This window comes from Passer montanus, unplaced genomic scaffold (genome assembly GCF_014805655.1).
Source record: "Passer montanus isolate IOZ18808 unplaced genomic scaffold, ASM1480565v1 scaffold52, whole genome shotgun sequence".
NCBI classification, from domain to species: Eukaryota; Metazoa; Chordata; class Aves; order Passeriformes; family Passeridae; genus Passer; species Passer montanus.
In genome coordinates, this window is record NW_024370152.1 from 5,420,028 (window position 1) to 5,436,917 (window position 16,890).

Sequence of the window (16,890 nt, forward strand, 5' to 3'; positions counted from 1 at the left end):
AGTCGGGGGGAACAAATCAGTAGCTTTGAACAAGCACCCTGAGGAGTACATATTCAGGTTATTAAAGCAGTCAGGGGGGAACAAATCAGTAGCTTTGAACAAGCACCCACTTTCCTGTGTCAGGACTTGGAAAAGAGCCAGTTTGAAATCCAGTCCAGGCTACAGCCAGCAGAAAATATCTTGTCCAACTCTGAGTATGAAAAATCAACTCACCTGGGCTTCTCTGGACATCACTGAGATGTTGTTTATTGAGGTCTTTAGCTTCCACCTCTTAGCACCCATCTATGTTCCTACAATGTTGAGTTGCAGGAATTTCATAAGTTCACCTCTTTATGTTTTCACATATGTTGAGATTTCCAAGCCATTCTCTGATTTAAAACCAGGACAGATATGTCTGCTCAAACAGCTGATAAAGGCTTCTCAGTCTTTACTGGAAGAGAGCTTATGTTGCTATCCTTCCCCTTTACTGCCTCAGTGGGTTCAGAGAAGTTGCACATGGGGAAGTGCTGGAGCTAATCAGATTGCTGGGTCTGTATTCCTCAGCAGCCCTGCAGTTTGCCAGGAGTGTCTCCATGCAAACAAGCAGAAAAAGGTACCAACCTCTGTATTCCTGGAATAAGATCAGGGCTCATTATCTAGGAAGTATTTGTGGACACTGCTCCTCCCTCAGACTGCAATTTGGGAAAAGAGAGCAGCTTGTGAACTTGGGGTGATTAGACATAAAAGTGAGGTAATTAAACTGAGGAAAATAAAAAGCTTTTATTGTAATTACCATCTATTAATATTTGTGTAATTTAAATTTAAAGCTTAGAATTCTTACATAATCTATTGCATAGATAGCAAGTGAAATTTTATAAGGTTTTTTCTGTTTGTGGACTTGTTAAAATAGTGGAACAGATTTGTGATCTTGTCTATTGCAGTTACACATTAGTCCAATTTTATGTAACCTTTAAAAAGTTGTGATTACCTGAAATTCACAGTATCAGAATTGGCTTTTATTGAAATCTGCGCATCACTAAGCTTGACATGTAGGTATTTTGTCATAGGTCATTGCATCCCACCATGACATAAACAGTGATTTGCATGTGTCAATCTTTTTCATTTAGCTTGTCATATACTGGAATGCTGTGATGGCCTGGCCCAGGATGTCATCAGCACCATAGGGCAAGCATTCGAGCTTCGATTTAAGCAGTACTTGCAATGCCCCTCTAAGACACCTACTTTATCTGATAGGTGAGTGCAATTGCAGAAGACAGCTAAAGGACCTGCTTTAGCTTTTAATTTACTAGATAAAATGTGGACAATGTTGCTGGGCACAGACAGAACTTGAATACTTAAAAATATTTCTGCTGTATTAGCAAAACAGTGTTTGCCTAATGAACATGAAAGAAGTACAGTCAGTTTAAGATAGACTAAATATGGATTTCACAATGATGTTAAAATGATCATGTGTTTTTTGCTCTAGTTAGTAGGCAGAGATGGATGGCCAAGAATGGTTGTTATTTGTGGCATTTCCTCATTACTGTCACAGCAGCTGTGTCAGTTTAGATGGAGTAGGTCAGACTGCTGGGATTCCAAATGACTAATAGTGTTTCAGTATTTCTCATATTAGAGTGATGTTTCTAGTAATGTGATGTATTGCAGGGAGGTTTGACTGCACTGATATCTGGAGGATACAAACTCTCCTTGTATATGTTCAAAAGGCTGGGATATAGCATTCTGTTTTCTTTAGAGACATGGATTGCTATGTGCTTACTAACACTACTAGAAACCCTAATGAACTTTTACCCTCTGTAATTTCTTCTATAGAGACAATATAGACTATATAGAGACAATGCTACTATCCTAATCTGGAAGCATGCTATATTCACATCTCTTGACTTTGTGAGGTCCTTACAGAATTACATTGGTGATAGAGCAGTCATAACTAAAGCCAAAGATTTAGAGCCTAGTCAGTCAATCAAGTCATAATATTACAAGTCCTATTTTAAGGTTAGAAAAAGTTGTTTGTTAATGCAGTTTATAATGGTCTTTAAAGCCGAGTTCAAACATACTCTTCTCAGCATAAAGAATTTGGTTCACTGCAAAGGAAGTTTATGTCAGTTTGACTAAACAGAGAAGACTTGACACATAATCCATCATTGCTTCCTGATTTACAGTAGTAGCTGAAGTGTCCATACAATATGCTGTAGTGATCCCCTGACAGGCAGTCTTAACCTGCTGAAAGTGTCTGTAAGTGCTTAAAAAATGTCTTTAAGCGAGAGGCAAAAGAAAGCACTCTCTTCCTTTTAGGATGCAGAGTTTTGAGGACCCATGGACAGAGGAAGAGAACGAGGCAACAGAGCATCCCTATTACAACAATATCCCAAATAAAATACCTCCCCCTGGCGGATTCCTTGATGCCAGGCTCAAAACAAGGCTTCTCACTGCTGCAGACACAGCTCAGGTCAGCATAATTTCATTTCTACTCTCCTGCTGATTGATCCAAAATTTTTAAAAGATGTGTTTTATGGTGGATACCTTGGGACTGAATGAATTCACAGCCTTTCCTGTGTGGCCAGTTTCCATCTGAATAGCCATTGCAGACTGAGGGGGCAACACATTAGGCAGGATCAGAACAAATTAAAGGAGGTGAAATCCTCGTGGTATTAAAAGATTAACGAGGTTCAAGGAACAGAAATCCACTGGGGGCTACTACATTTGCAAAAACCATGTCTACTTCAGAGAGTATCAAATAGTGCACATTAACTGGGAATGATTTAATGCAGAATCATTTAAACAATCTAGTGCAGCCATTACTAACAGTTCATTATGTTAATGACTTGGGAGTGATCAATATTCAGGCAGGTTCTTAGGTAGGTTTTGCACCTCATGTTGAACTACGGTCAGCTTGAATATTTCTATCAGCACTCCTGTCGAAAGTTTGGCTGCAGTATCAATGTAGCCCCTAAGAGGTGTTTTCAGATCCAGCACAAATTTGCTTAAATCCAGAGGGGTCCTGTTTGTAGCCAACATCCTCCCCTCGGTGCCCAAGTACTTTCCCTGGTACCAGTGTGAATCTTTCAGCTTATGGTGTGAAGAGTGCTGGGGCTGTCTTCTGGTCCCACCTGTGTTTCTGTGGAACACTTTTCCCAGTAATAGGTTGACAAGACTCACTACATGGTAGAAACTAACGAAATGATGCATCATTTGATATCATAGGGTGTCACTAAAAGCAGAAATGAGGGAAGAACCCCTGAAGGTGACTGGTAAGATATTGGTAATCTCTTACTCTTAAGAAAATGTATTCTGAAATTATGATGAATGGGAAAGGAAGAGTCAGGGTACACAAAACATGTCCAAGGAAATTGGCAGAGCCACTTGTGATGTGTCTGAGCATTTTAAAGTCAATTTAAAAATTCCTTGCACATGTGTCCATTCTAGTCTGCATCAAGAATTGGAGGAGAGCAAATTTATTATCAGAGCCATAACTTAGGAGAAAAATTCAGTGAAGAATGGCATCAAGGACCTGTTAAACAAGGTGAGTTTTGCTACTTTTAGCTGAAATACTGCAGGTGGTCTTGAAGGACAAAGCACATGAAACTCTGGTGCCTCGAAGCCTTAAGGCAATGAACGGAACTTGGCTGGTAGGTTCCCTTTGTCTGAGTTTCAGTGTTGATACCAGTGAAAAACACTTGATAATTACCTCTGGATAAATTATTAAATGCACACCTTCATGAAGTATTTTTTTCTGCAGAGCAGTTCATAAATAGAATTACCCAGATTTTCAGTTTTCTAACTTTCTATATCGTAAAACCCTATGATATTTAAGGGTCTGCTGCTTGATCTGTTCTGAAAATGTGACCCACTAGGGTATGCAAAACAGAATTTTTAAATGAAAAACCTAAAGTGAAAAGTTTAATTCAAAATGTGAAGCAATGTTCTCTACTCAACAAATAGCAAATAGTGCATAATGTTCCTTTTGTTGTCTTTGAATTTCAAGTAATTTCAAAACACATATAAAAGTTTCACCCTATCCAGCTTTATGTGATAACTTTACTGTGTTTCTGGGGACACTTTTGTTCAAAGACCAGCATATATTCCCTATTGTTAATCTGTACACATTTGAGGATTTTATACCTTCTCCTCCTCTCATGTCTCTCCAACAGAAATAATTTTTGAAATTTACAATCTTTATTTACAAAGATTTCCTTTCCTCCTGGGAAAGAGCCCGACCATACCCACATTGAAACACAGTTCTGAATCCATTAATTAACACTTTTTCTACTAGATCCAACAATTATTGACTTATATCTCCCAATGCAGGACCTGTGGTGATGTGGTGTGATGATAATTGGTCAACACTGTTCTGTCAATTACACAAAAAAAAGTCTTGATTTTTCTAGGATCTCTGGATATTTGTAGTATGTCAGAAGAGAAATCAGAAGTAGCACCAACAGGAGAGCTGCCAATATATGTAAACACCCAGCATATAAATAGAGAAGATCTAGTGGCACTTCAGGCAGATGCTGAAAGTACCTTCAGTGGAACAGTAGAGGATGCTGAAGCAAACAGCCCAGGAAAGGATCTGTTTGACATGAGTGAGTTCCCTTCCTATTCACTTCCTTTCTAATAAGTGACCAAATATGTTTATGAATTAGTTCTGTATTAAAAAAAAAAAAAAGAAAATTCAGTTTTTGAAATTTAGTGTTCCTGGTGTAATTATGGTGAATTTTAATATCCATTGTGGTTTCGTATTGGACTGAAATAAAATAAGAGTGGTTGAAGACTTGAACCTAGTCTGTATAATATCTGAGTTAAGGTTAGTTGCAGTCCATGTTATCCTTAACATCACGGACAATTATGTCAGAAGAAAAATTAATCAGGAAGCTTTCCATACAGGAAAGTAAAGGAGGGTGAAGGTATGGATAGGTGGAGAACTGTCTTCAGCCTGTCCTGTGAGTATGTTATGAGGAAGTCAATGCATATATGAAAAGCTTTGTGCTGCAAGAAATCTAGCATGAAAGTTAAAGTACTGACTTATTTCTTACTCTGGATAGGCCTACTGTCCTATCTGTTCCAGCTTCAAAGGCAGCTTTTCCTAGATCAGAATCATCACTACAGCTGCAAAACCACAGTTAAACATCAGCCATAGTTTGGTATTGGTGCTACTAATACACATTGTTTTCAGACTTGAGAAGATAGGTATATAAAGTGAAGAAATAGTGAAAGCATTTGATGCACAGAAAATTTTCTTGGGTTTTCTACCTTTTTCTCTTCCTGCCTCAAATAAATTGCTTCTCCATGCTTTATTTAATTCAGTTCACATAATTAAAAGGTAGTGAGACAAAAGCAGTTGGTGCCTTAAAATTATTTGTAAAATAAAGTATCTACACTTCGGTTCTTAGTATAGAAAAAAACATTTTCCTGGCAGGTTTTTGCTGAGATATGGCTCTATTTCCACAACTTAGTGAGATGTTCAATTGAAAGGAAGGAGGAGGGAAGAAAGTTGAGAAAGTATCTCTATCTCTGAATATAGGTCTGAAAGGAGAAAAATCTGCTATTTGAAATCAGGGATGTTAACTGTTATCAGCCATTGGAACATCAGAGAACAGTAGTATTAGAAAATGTGCCAATTAGCCCTAAGATAATGGCTTGTTGAGATAAACATATGTTGGACTTTATGCAGACTGCGGTATAGGGAAGACATTTATAAGCTGCTTTTAATAGCTGGCTGAGATATCAATAAATGGTGACAGCACAATATTTTTCCTATTTCTTTGGTCTAAACTAGCCTCTCTGTGGCCTCATGCAAACAGGACTTTGTACTTCTTGCTTCTGAACAATCTGTTTAGAGCTGGTGTATCACTTCACTGTGCTGCTCTCCAGATGTCCTTTTGTAAGCCTAGGGGCACAGAACATTTCTTTTTGATATGTATTGGTGGGCCAGATGAAGGTCTTGCAAGAGCAAATAGCTTCCAAGAGGTCAGTACAACATGTAACAAAGCACCCTGTGCACCCTCTTTGCTATTTTTGTAATACTGTTGGGATCCATAATGACGCTTCTTTCTACTCAACTCTACAGTTGCACTGAGTTCAGAACATAACTGAGGTTTAAAATATGCTTCCCCAAGGCTGGTTTTAACTAGGCAAATGATGTTAAATGTGTTGACCTGTGTCTGTTTTGTGAAGTTCTCTTCCTAGATGGAGGTAGGAGTAGGCTGAGTGGTGAGGGTAAATGTTCCCTACTAGACATAGCCTTGGGCTGGAGACTCAGTAATGGATAATTTTTAAATGAATAAGTTGTTTGAACAGAGACCAGATATGAGTATAATGACATTAGGTACCCCTATTATGTAATTTATTTGAAATTAAACTGTCTGACATACCTAGAAAGACTGAAGGAAAGATTTGCCTGGTACCAGATCATAGAAATACAGCTGTTGACAATAGCCACTACTGAAATAAACCAGTACCTTTGAAGAGATCCTGCCAAGGTTCAGCCTGATTTTTATCAGTATAATTCTGTGCATAACATACATTTAAAAAACATTTCACTCCTCAGTCTTAATATATTATTTAAATCAGTGAGTCTAATAGTGTATCTTCCCTTATTTTTTCATAAAGATAAAGAGAAGTGGTTGTAATGCAAAACAAATCCAGTTTAAAATGATCAGAAAATCACCATTTGGCTACTTTTACCTCTGAGTGATCCTGCTCTTGTTTCTATTTCCATAACAAGAACCATTTGAAGATGCTCTCAAGAATCAAACATCTGAGGTTATGTTGAAGAAATCCACCTCCACCAGTCCTCCTTTATCCAGAGTAGCTGTCCGGACTGAAGCTGAAGAGCTGAGTGCAGAGCCATGGTATCAAGGAGAGATGAGCAGGAAAGAAGCAGAACAGCTATTAAAGAAATGTGGAGATTTCCTTGTGAGGAAGAGTACCACGAATCCTGGCTCCTATGTGCTGACAGGCATGCACAAAGGACAAGCCAAGCATCTTCTTTTGGTGGACCCAGAAGGAACTGTAAGCACTGACTCCTCACTAATAGATGAGGTTTCTGACTCTACTCATTTTCTGTAAATGCCTTTAATCTTCTTTACAGCTTGTTCACACCTTACCATAATCACCACCTCATATCTCTGATGTGCCATCACATCTCTAATTCTCTCCCTGATGCCTAGCACATGATTTCTGCACATTGGAGGGACCTTAGGGACCTGATTCCCAAGCAAGTTCACACTTGGACCACTGCTGTGCAGTCTTGGTCAAAAGTGCAGCTAAGCCACTTCAGCTTTCTTGCTAAAGGAAGGAGGTTTGGCTAGCCTGCTTGGCATCTCTGGGATATGGATACCTGGGATATTGACATACCTGGGATATGGACCAGGCCCTCTGTGTTTTCCTGCATGTATGCCCAGGAGAGAATTGGGGTAAGCCTGTTCCATTTCTTTGCTGCAAAAAGACTCTCAGCTGATGAAGGGACCATCCCCACAGCAGGATGGAGGGTGCAAGGGAGCTCTAGTTTTCTGTAGCTGTCCTGTCCTGCTTCTGTGGAGGCGTAAACTCTTTCAGAGAGATTGAAATCATTGTAATGAGTTTTACTCTTAGCTCCTGGTAGCTGCAAGTAGGAAACTCCTTTTCCTCTATAAAGGACAGTTTTAGATAACCAGCCCCAAGGTAAGTGAGAAACTCCCATAAAGGGGTTGGCCTGTTGGCATCTGATCTGAGAAAGCTGTGACAGAATTACATCAGTCCTTCAGAGTCCGTATTGCAGTAGTGAGGAGCGTCCATGGTACTTGTTGCAATTAGTTACGTTGCCACATGAGGCCAGTCAAAGAATGATTTTGCACTTTTGAGGCGCCAGCTGCCTAGTCCTGGGTTTCATGGGTACACCAGCCCAGGGGAGTGGCTTTACGCCTTTTGAGGGGCAGCTCCTTTGCTAAAACTTGCCAAAATTAGGCTACCTTGTTGACTCCTGCAACAAGATAGCCTAATTCTCTTTTCTATCTGAACCCACAAATAACTGTCACAGGCTACTGCATGGCAAACACTGCTGTGTGACCCGGCAAGTGCATGAATGCTGTGTCTCACCAGGAGCTCTGCTGCAGGGCTGACTGGCATGGAATACTCAGTTCCTGTGATGACTTCCAGAGCATATTTTTCCTGTACAGGTTGGAGGGGCTCCCCCATCTTTGCTGCTCTGCCTCTAGTGCATCTCTAATTTGCTGACCTCCTTGGTTAAGGACCTGCTTGTTATCTGCACCTATCCTTCCCTCAGCCTGATTGTGTCGTCATGGCCCAAATGGCTCTGAGATACCTGGCTCAGGAGGCACTGTTCCAGAACAGTGATTTTATGCAGCTGTTGTTAGTTACAGAAAACTGTTCTGTCTGTACGATTTGTGGGATCTTGACAAAGCTTCTGAGCAGCCCTATTTGCAGCTTGTCAAAGTGGAGAATCATCAATAACATGCCAGTCTGTGGCCAGCCGCCACAGCTTGCCAGTGGCTTGCATTTCATCTGCATGGTCTCAGTGGGATTGTTCTTGAAGACTGATTCACACTTGCCTGAAAATTAATTTCACACACAGTACCCAGTGACACGTAACAGGTCTTAAGGGTGTGTTCTCAGAGCAGAGTTAACAGTCCAGTTGCTTCTGCTCTCATCCAGCTAACAAAAAAGTAAAAAAAAAAAAAAAAGAAATTAAAAGAGATCCCTCATTCAGAAAACAGATGCTTAAAATGGAGGACTGCAGGATTTTTCTACATTTAGAATTAGACCTCTGTGATGGTAGAGTGTCTAACTTAGGTAAGAACATCTCAGAATACAGATAAGTAAAGTTAGTGCTTTTTAAAAGATATCTTTTCATTTTGAAAATATAGTTTAATTTTAGAGACAGTGACATTTCAAAGCAGAATGCTTAAAAAACTGGGAGAGCCTTTTCGTTTCCTTCAGTGATATAACTATGTGTAGACTGACCAGAAAGTATCATATGCCATCAAAGTTGTTTCTTTTCTTTTCTTTTTTTTTTTTTTAATCCTGTGGCATATTGTGTTAAACTTCTAGCAATTTTTACAGAACTTAATGTTGAAACTGAATTATTTTAGGAGAGGTGTCCCCCACAGCATAAGATGATTTTTGAAAGTTTTAACACAAGTTTTTCTCTCTTCCTGAGAAAAGATCAAGGAAAATAAACAACATTTCTTACTCAGAGCAGTGCTCACAGGCATTTGCTTGAGGCAGTATAGAGCCAGCCCTATACAAAGTTTTAGTGCTTGCTTGGATATGTGCTCTGCCTGTAGCAGTTGTATGCCTAACTCATTTGAAACATATGAAGGAAATGTTTTGTGAACATGTGGCTAAATAACTAGAGATTGCCTTGTAATGTAGATTGGTTTTTGTGTTCTGATAATTTTGACTGTTTTATCCTGCAATATCAGTTTCCTCGTAACCACCACCTATGGGTGGAATATTGTATACCACCAGGATGCTGCTACAGAGAGGTGGCATGTGGTCTAGAAAAATGATTTTCCCTGCCCTGAAGTGTTTCAGTTCCGAAGGCACAGGGATGTATTGTGCAGCATAGGACAAACACAAGCTAAGCACACATGGTGGATCACTTTCTAGGTATGGAATTTTTGAGTAGCGGAAGAAGAAAAGCACAAAAATGCTGAGGTGTACAAAGCAGATGTTTTCTGACACATGTGGCATGTTAGCTCTTCCTAATCAAAAAGGTACAAACATCTCAAAGAAGTAGGTGGTCCTTTGAAGAAGAAAAATCTGACAGTGAAACAAAGTCATGAACAGACGTTTTTCAAGCAGACCTATTCAGAAAGTGTAATAAGAGTAGGTTGGTCCATGAAATTGCATGCAAAATATCTATTTGGTGTAAATAGGGGGAGTGAGAGAGGAAACAGAAGCCACACTGGATAAGCACAAAATTTCCACCAATTTTGATGGAAGAGGTACCAGTTTCTGAAATATTATTTTGTGATTTTATTCTTAGATAATTTTAGTGCTAAGCTAAGGGGAAAAGTACCTTACTCTTTAATCTATCTTCTTGCATCTTTTTTTTGAAGGTTCGTACAAAAGATCGTGTCTTTGACAGCATAAGTCATCTCATCAACTATCACCTTGAGAATAATTTGCCTATAGTTTCTTCAGTGAGTGAACTCTGCCTGCAACAGCCTGCCGAAAGAAAACACTGATTTGAGACAACTCTTTTAGTTATTGCAATTTGCAAACTATAACTGGTAGAAATTGCAGATCTGAAAGGAAAATGTACATTAACCACCCCCCCCACATATTCACATACATTTCACAAGTATGTTTTATTTCAGTTTAAGAAGCCCCATTTCATATGGTCCACTTCAACATTTTCAATGCTTTATGTGACATGAAATCACATCAGAAGCCTTTCTTAAAAGAAATTTCAACAAAATTGCTCAGATTCTCTAATGTGAATGTTGATAGTGTATATACACATTATATATATAAATACAATATATATTTATATTTTTCAAGTCAGCCTGTTGACGGTATAAAACTATCTTCTGTGCCATGTGTTTTTACCAAAAGAAAAATAACAAGTGTGATTGTTCAGATAAAAAAATAGAATCCAGCAGTCTCAATTTCTTGAGAAATTTAATATTACAAATCTTATTTCTGATTTTACCTAAGAAGCACAACTATGGGGATTACAGATGGATTATGCTAGTTAACCATGGAAGGAATCTGAATTCAGTAACTAGTATTCCAACTCAGAAATTTAGCATAAAATGTTTTTTAAAAGCATTATTCACTGTCACTGATATCAAAAGGATTTTATCTTTCTGACGTCAAGTTTGAATTCTTATATGATGCTATTCAAAACATTTGTATCTTACTTTAGCAATGATTTGGTGTGATCTCTATGTGTACGAGGTGTGTGTTTTGATTTTTCTAATGATATTGTAACAGTATACTGTAACTTCAATTTTTTAATTTCAGTGCTAAGGTTATTTATAAGTAGTTCTCTGCTTATGGTGAAGATCTAGGTGTCCTTGAACTAACAGTCTCAAACGAGATGTTGCATATTGATTAGACAAGTTCAAATAACTTTTGTTTAATAGGCTTAATATGAGATGTACATGACTGTTCAAAGACATATCTGAAAAATCTTTTCTTCTTGTAAGCAGTGAAAACTATCTGAACTCAGTGGTCAGTTTTGCAAATGATGTCACTTGCATTTACTTGCCAAAGCATAACTTCATTTTGGCCTTCAGCAAGTGATAGCTATTGGAAATATACTGTTTTTCTCTAAATATCAAGTTAAAAAAAACCACATACAATAAAGACACATTTCTGGCAGCAATGCCCTTGACTTTTGGTACTGGGAAATGCTTTAAGGGATGTTTGTACTGTCCACATTTAAACATTATATAAAGTTATTTTCCCATTCAATGAATCTTATTATGAGTCAAATTCAATAGACACAGTTCCTGTAAATGCAATGCTTGTGCCAGAGTCAAGATTTAGCCTTCAGCAATCCAAGTCTTCTCTAGCACCAGTCTCTCAAATCAAATCTTCAGACTTGATTCATAAAAACTCAGCAGGGTAAGTCTAGGTTAAGTACCTGCCTATCCTGCAGTATACTTAAAGTTACATTTGGTTCTAACAATTTGCTAAGTTTAAAAATTTGTCAAACCGTAATCAAACTGACTGAAGAATTCACTTAGAATATATTCAGCAGGACTATCATATTAAAATTCTGAAATAATTTTCTTGTAGCTTCTGCTTTTAAATATGAAGTTGCAACTTGAAAGTTTGATTTTGAGTAATCTCAAAACTGAAAATTATTGCGACACCTAAGACTAATCATGCACCTATGTAAAAATACACTTGATTCTGTAATTAGGACATCCAGAAGCCAAAGATATTAGTGAACCAAATGCTTGTGATTAATTTTACTAAATATAGTTATTATTTGATATTTCTAGGTCTGAATGGGAGCTGAGAGATAAGGAGAGCAACTAAATGCTGAATTCAACCCAGATCAGTATGGTACTGAGTTTGAAGGAATTACTGAAATTTTGTTTTACTAGGCTGGGAGTGGCAGGGAAATAGGAACAGATCTTATATGCCAAAGTAGTATTGACCAAAATGACTTTGTTTGAGAGTCTCACAAAATTATTTTACTTACCCATGTCTCACCATTTTCCATTAGATTATCTTAGCTGCCACTATTTTTTTCATATCTAATGCTTCTTATTCCATGCTCTAACCTTTCTGTAGCCATGTTCTGGAAAGTTTTCACTGTGATATCACTACCTATAAGAGAAGGTGTCTTTGAATATTGCATATCATTTCAGTAAAAGTCTGCTGCATAACCCTCTTAGGTGTCTTCAAGAAGACCACCTGCTCCCTATGTCTATTTTGGATTCCTAAATATCCTGGAAAAATGTGACAAGATTTAGGTGTATGAATTTAAGTCACTAAACATACATCAAAATAGATGTCTTAATTTTTTTACCACTGTCCTAGCTGTAGCTTTAATAACTTAGCAGCCACTTAGCTGCATGTTTTGGAAATTAAAGCTGATGCCAAGGAGACACAAAATGAAACTTCTTGACAGAAATACTAAATTTCCCAGACTATATTTCACAAACTGTGCCTCCGGGGGAATGTGGCTATTTTGAGCTGCTCTGTCAGCACAGCCAATTTGCCCAGCTCAGCATATCCACTGGTGATGCAAAGGTTACATACATCGATGCAATGTGGCCCGAGATGGCAATAGTGCCACTGCACTCAACAGTGCCCTGCCCACACCACGGGCCAGCAGATCCTGCCTGGCCACACGTGAGCATACAGAGGCTTTTCTACATCGCTGGGAGCCACACAGACTCACAACTGCTCAGAAAGGAAGAGCATGTGTGCCGCTCAGTACTCCATTTGTTGATCCAGCTGTGTTTTTGTCCCTGTCGCTCTGGTAGATTTGGCTTTCTCCTTTATGAAAAAGGCAAATCAGCTGTAAAGCTGTTTGGACAGCAGCTCCAAACCAGTTGTCATTAGACCAGTTTTAAACTGATTTCAACAAGAACTAATTGAACCTGCTAGAGTGGCTGGGCTCACTTCTGTGAGGAGCCAACACTGCCACCAACTTAAGAGAAGTAAAAGTAATAAGACAGGTTTAAATGTTGTGAAATTAGCTGAAAACCTGACAACTGACAGCATAATAATATGAGTCTTTTAATGTTCACCGTTGGTTTGGAGTACCTCACCTATTTTATTATTTTTTATGCAATCTCAAGGACTAGACATTTGCTTGTGGTACTTCAGTACCTGACTTCAAGAAGTGGGATTTTACTGAATGAAAAACATTTCTAGACTCAATAGAAATCACTGAGATTAGGTGATATTATAGTACCTTTTGATGTTTTTCCAACAAATAGCTGAGAAGTCAGAACTGGAACTCGAAATGTCCTGCAAGACTGTCTACACTGCTTTTGAGTCTATCTGATCTGGTCGTGTTGCAACTATAGGAATGAATGGCAATGAAAACACATTCAATGACTTTAAACAAAGAACAATTACATGTGAACCAGATGATTTTGATTACTTTTTATTGCAGAACTAGACTAATTATTAAGTTAATAAAATTCACCCAATGTTGCTGGCAGGCTGCACATCTAGGTACCATCACGTTTCCAAAATTTCATTATTTCAGATGCTTCAGAAGAAATGAAACCTGAAAATATGGTTTGAAAACAGAATTACCTTCTGACAAATGGGAGTTTGCTCAGAGTGAGAAGTTGCAGCTCCCCTTTCCTTAATGCAAGAAGAGAATGTTCAAACTAACCATACCTGGCTGGTCACCATGTGAGAAGATGCAATTTCCATGGCTTAATGCCTGCCTTTTTGCCCAGTTATACAGTTGTTTACTCCACTTAATTTCCTACAGGGTTCACAATGGAAAGTAACACTGGTTCTGCCAAAACCTGTCTGCCAGACATTCAATAAAAGCTTGAACAAAGGACATAGTCCTGGGACCAGGATTTCAGTGCAAAATATGTAAATGGAACAAAATGTTTAACAGTCTCGCAAATGTCACCTGCCAGCACTAAGTTTTCTATAGCCTATAGTCATACTTTTTCCACACTGTGGAATAATATGCTCACATTTCTTATCACCATGGTCCCCAGGCATCCTCGAAGTAAGATGAGGAGAATTAAAAAAAAAAAATTATACTGTAGTGTGACTGCTGCTGGCATATCAATACCAGATACCAGATATAATGTATTAATAATAGAATTTATGCATATTTAGACATTTGTCAGTAGATTTGATAACCAAAGTTTTGCACCTTCTAGGAAATTTGCAGTTATCAGAGGGATATTTGGAACTTGTGAATACTCTGAAAAAATATTACAAGTCCTGTTTTCAAAACTTTGTTCTTAGCTTCCAATGTCTATCCAAAGTAAATGCTAGAACCAAGAACTTATATTAAGTAAACCATAATCCATATTTGCATAAATGAATTCTAAGCTGAAGTAAGAGACATACTTCCCTTTTTATCTGCCTGACACTTTCAAAATATGTCTGCATAAAGTCTAAATTCAGACATACCTTAGTGTACTGTAAAAACCACTTTAACTTACATGGTCTTTTTTGCTCAAGCTGAGGTTTGCACTCTTCACACATCCATGTGTGTTCAAAACTGTCAAAATAGTGTGTGAATTTCCACTTAATGCTCTGTGATCAGCTGGACTTACTCTGCTCACTCACAGTGTCTGTGCACCTTGGTGATATCTGCATTGGATGCAGCTGGAATGAGGGCAGGCCTGTGGAAAAGATAACATGGACGTACAATTTGCCTGCAGTTAACTAGAGGCTTAGATAGAGAAAAGCTGTCTTGGGAGAGAAAACTTCAGGGATAAGAAATGTGAAGCCTGGAAATATGAGCCAGTAGGCATTTAAGCCACTAATGAGAATAGAGAGTTGTTGCCAAATTATAAGCATGCTAATTGGTTGATAGAGTTAAAGCAGAACCTCTGGGGATACAAAGCCTACTGCTCATCTCTTATTGAGACATTTATGTTCACAAGCCCTGATCTGTTCCTCTGCACACTCCAAAGTAAACATCTCCTAAGGCTTCCAGGGAGAAAATGCAGGGCAGCTTTTTTTTTTTTTTTTCTTTTGGTCTCAGTAATGGGGATAAGATTTCAGAGCTACACATTTCTAGGAAAAGCATCATACAAAGAGAGTGTTTCAGCCTTGTTTGACAACACAACAGGTCATGGAAACCAAAAGAAGAAGCTAGAACTAGGTGACTCATTCTGCTACCCTACTGTGTAAGAGACAGTGCAGATGACTCAGAAAACAAAGGTAGCCTCAGATTTTGAGATTAAGATACAGATTTACACTTTATGTAGCTATCATGAAGATCAAATAAAGTCCAGGTCAAATGGAAGCTTTTTCCAGCAGTCCTCCTCTTTCTTCCATGAGGAACAAGACATCAAACACACCCAGGCATACATTAATTCAAAATTAAGTGACATTTTCTATTAAGTGATGAATGTGAAGATGATAATTAGTATATATTTGTGTCCTTTCTGTCTGGATTGCTGTGATAACTGCTTCTTAGTAAAGTCCTGCAGAGTTAAAACTTGAAAGAAGCTAGGTTTCTTCTTTTGAGGTAAATGTTTTTCTTTGCATTGTGTGGCAGCAACAACAAAAGTAAAAAGTGACTATTTTGCTGTAAAAAGAAGTTTTATTGTACAATTGTTATTTAATAATATTTATTACTTTTAGAAACGTTTTTAACTGAGAATTGCAGGAAAGATAATGTATGTGGAAATATTGTGATAATTTATATTCCTAACCACTTTTGTGAATCTCAAGTCTTTCCCTCTCTGCTGACTGTGATATTTTAGCTATAGAGACAAATTTTGTCTCTGAGGAAGTCCTTGAGCAATGTAGTTTGGAATATAAGTGTCATGCAACTGTTTTCTGATTATTCAGTTTGTATATGTTTAACCAAAGTAATAAAGCAGTGAGCACTATTACTAGATTGAAATGCATGTAAAGTGAGTTTGAGTCTATTCTCTTATGCTCAGATTCCTTAACGAAGTTTATTTGCTGGGTTTGGGATTGGGCTTGGGAGCCCAATCTGTGTCTTGTGCCTCCCAACATTTTGTAGCAGAATGTGTGCCATTCCAAAAGGTTCACCTGGATACTGAATCAAGTGAGCCAATCAATTGCTCTGGATACTGAATCAAATAAGTCAATCAATTGCTCAACCCGGTAGAATCAGGGATGAAAAAATTCAGAGGAACAAATGGCACATGAGGACCTGGACCTCAGCTACCCTGACCTTACACCGTCACAGGAGTTCCATGTTCTTTGACAGAGACAACACGTGTTTTTTTCAATGAATACTGCTTTTGTGAAAACATGCAAGTGTTAACACAGGCCCTCCTTCTGAGCCAGATGATGCCCTGTCCTGGAAAGGTAGCTTTCCTGCTTAGCACACTGAATAGGTGAGACTAGAAAAGGGTAGTCCCCTCCATGATGTTTCCGTGGAGAGTGACTGCAAGGACAAGAGCAGCCACTTTGTGTGCTGTGGAGAGAACAATGTCTCTGTGCCAGCAGGAAGCTGATCTCTGCTGAGCTCTAACCCTAGTCCTCTTCCCCCACTGACCACGTCTCCTTGCAAAGGCCCTTCCTTCTCTTTTAACCACTTGGACAAAGGCTGAGCCTAAGCATGCCCTAGGGAGTTATGCTGCTCTTGGGGAGAAGAAGTGCAGCTCTGAATGCATGCAGACTCTGCAGCACAATGCCTCCAGCCTTCTTCAGGTCCTGGGGGCCACAGGACAACAGCAGAACCCCCCAGTCATTGCTGCTGTACCTGGCTCCCGTGAGTCTGGCCACGAG

The 16,890-nt window shown here is 38.6% G+C and overlaps 1 protein-coding gene across 4 annotated transcripts in view; it reads left to right on the forward strand.

Annotated features, from left to right (window-relative positions):
- SHC3 (SHC adaptor protein 3) overlaps nt 1-16,167 on the forward strand; it is a 58,637-nt gene extending 42,470 nt beyond the window's left edge. For all 4 annotated transcript variants that reach the window (XM_039724103.1, XM_039724104.1, XM_039724102.1 and 1 more), the window contains 6 exons: nt 1,107-1,233; nt 2,293-2,446; nt 3,424-3,520; nt 4,386-4,580; nt 6,722-7,008; nt 10,059-16,167. In XM_039724103.1, the coding sequence (XP_039580037.1) occupies nt 1,107-1,233; nt 2,293-2,446; nt 3,424-3,520; nt 4,386-4,580; nt 6,722-7,008; nt 10,059-10,187 (989 nt within the window). In that variant the 3' untranslated portion in view covers nt 10,188-16,167. The remainder of the gene's footprint in view (nt 1-1,106; nt 1,234-2,292; nt 2,447-3,423; nt 3,521-4,385; nt 4,581-6,721; nt 7,009-10,058) is intronic.
- The last annotated feature ends 723 nt before the right edge of the window (nt 16,168-16,890 follow it).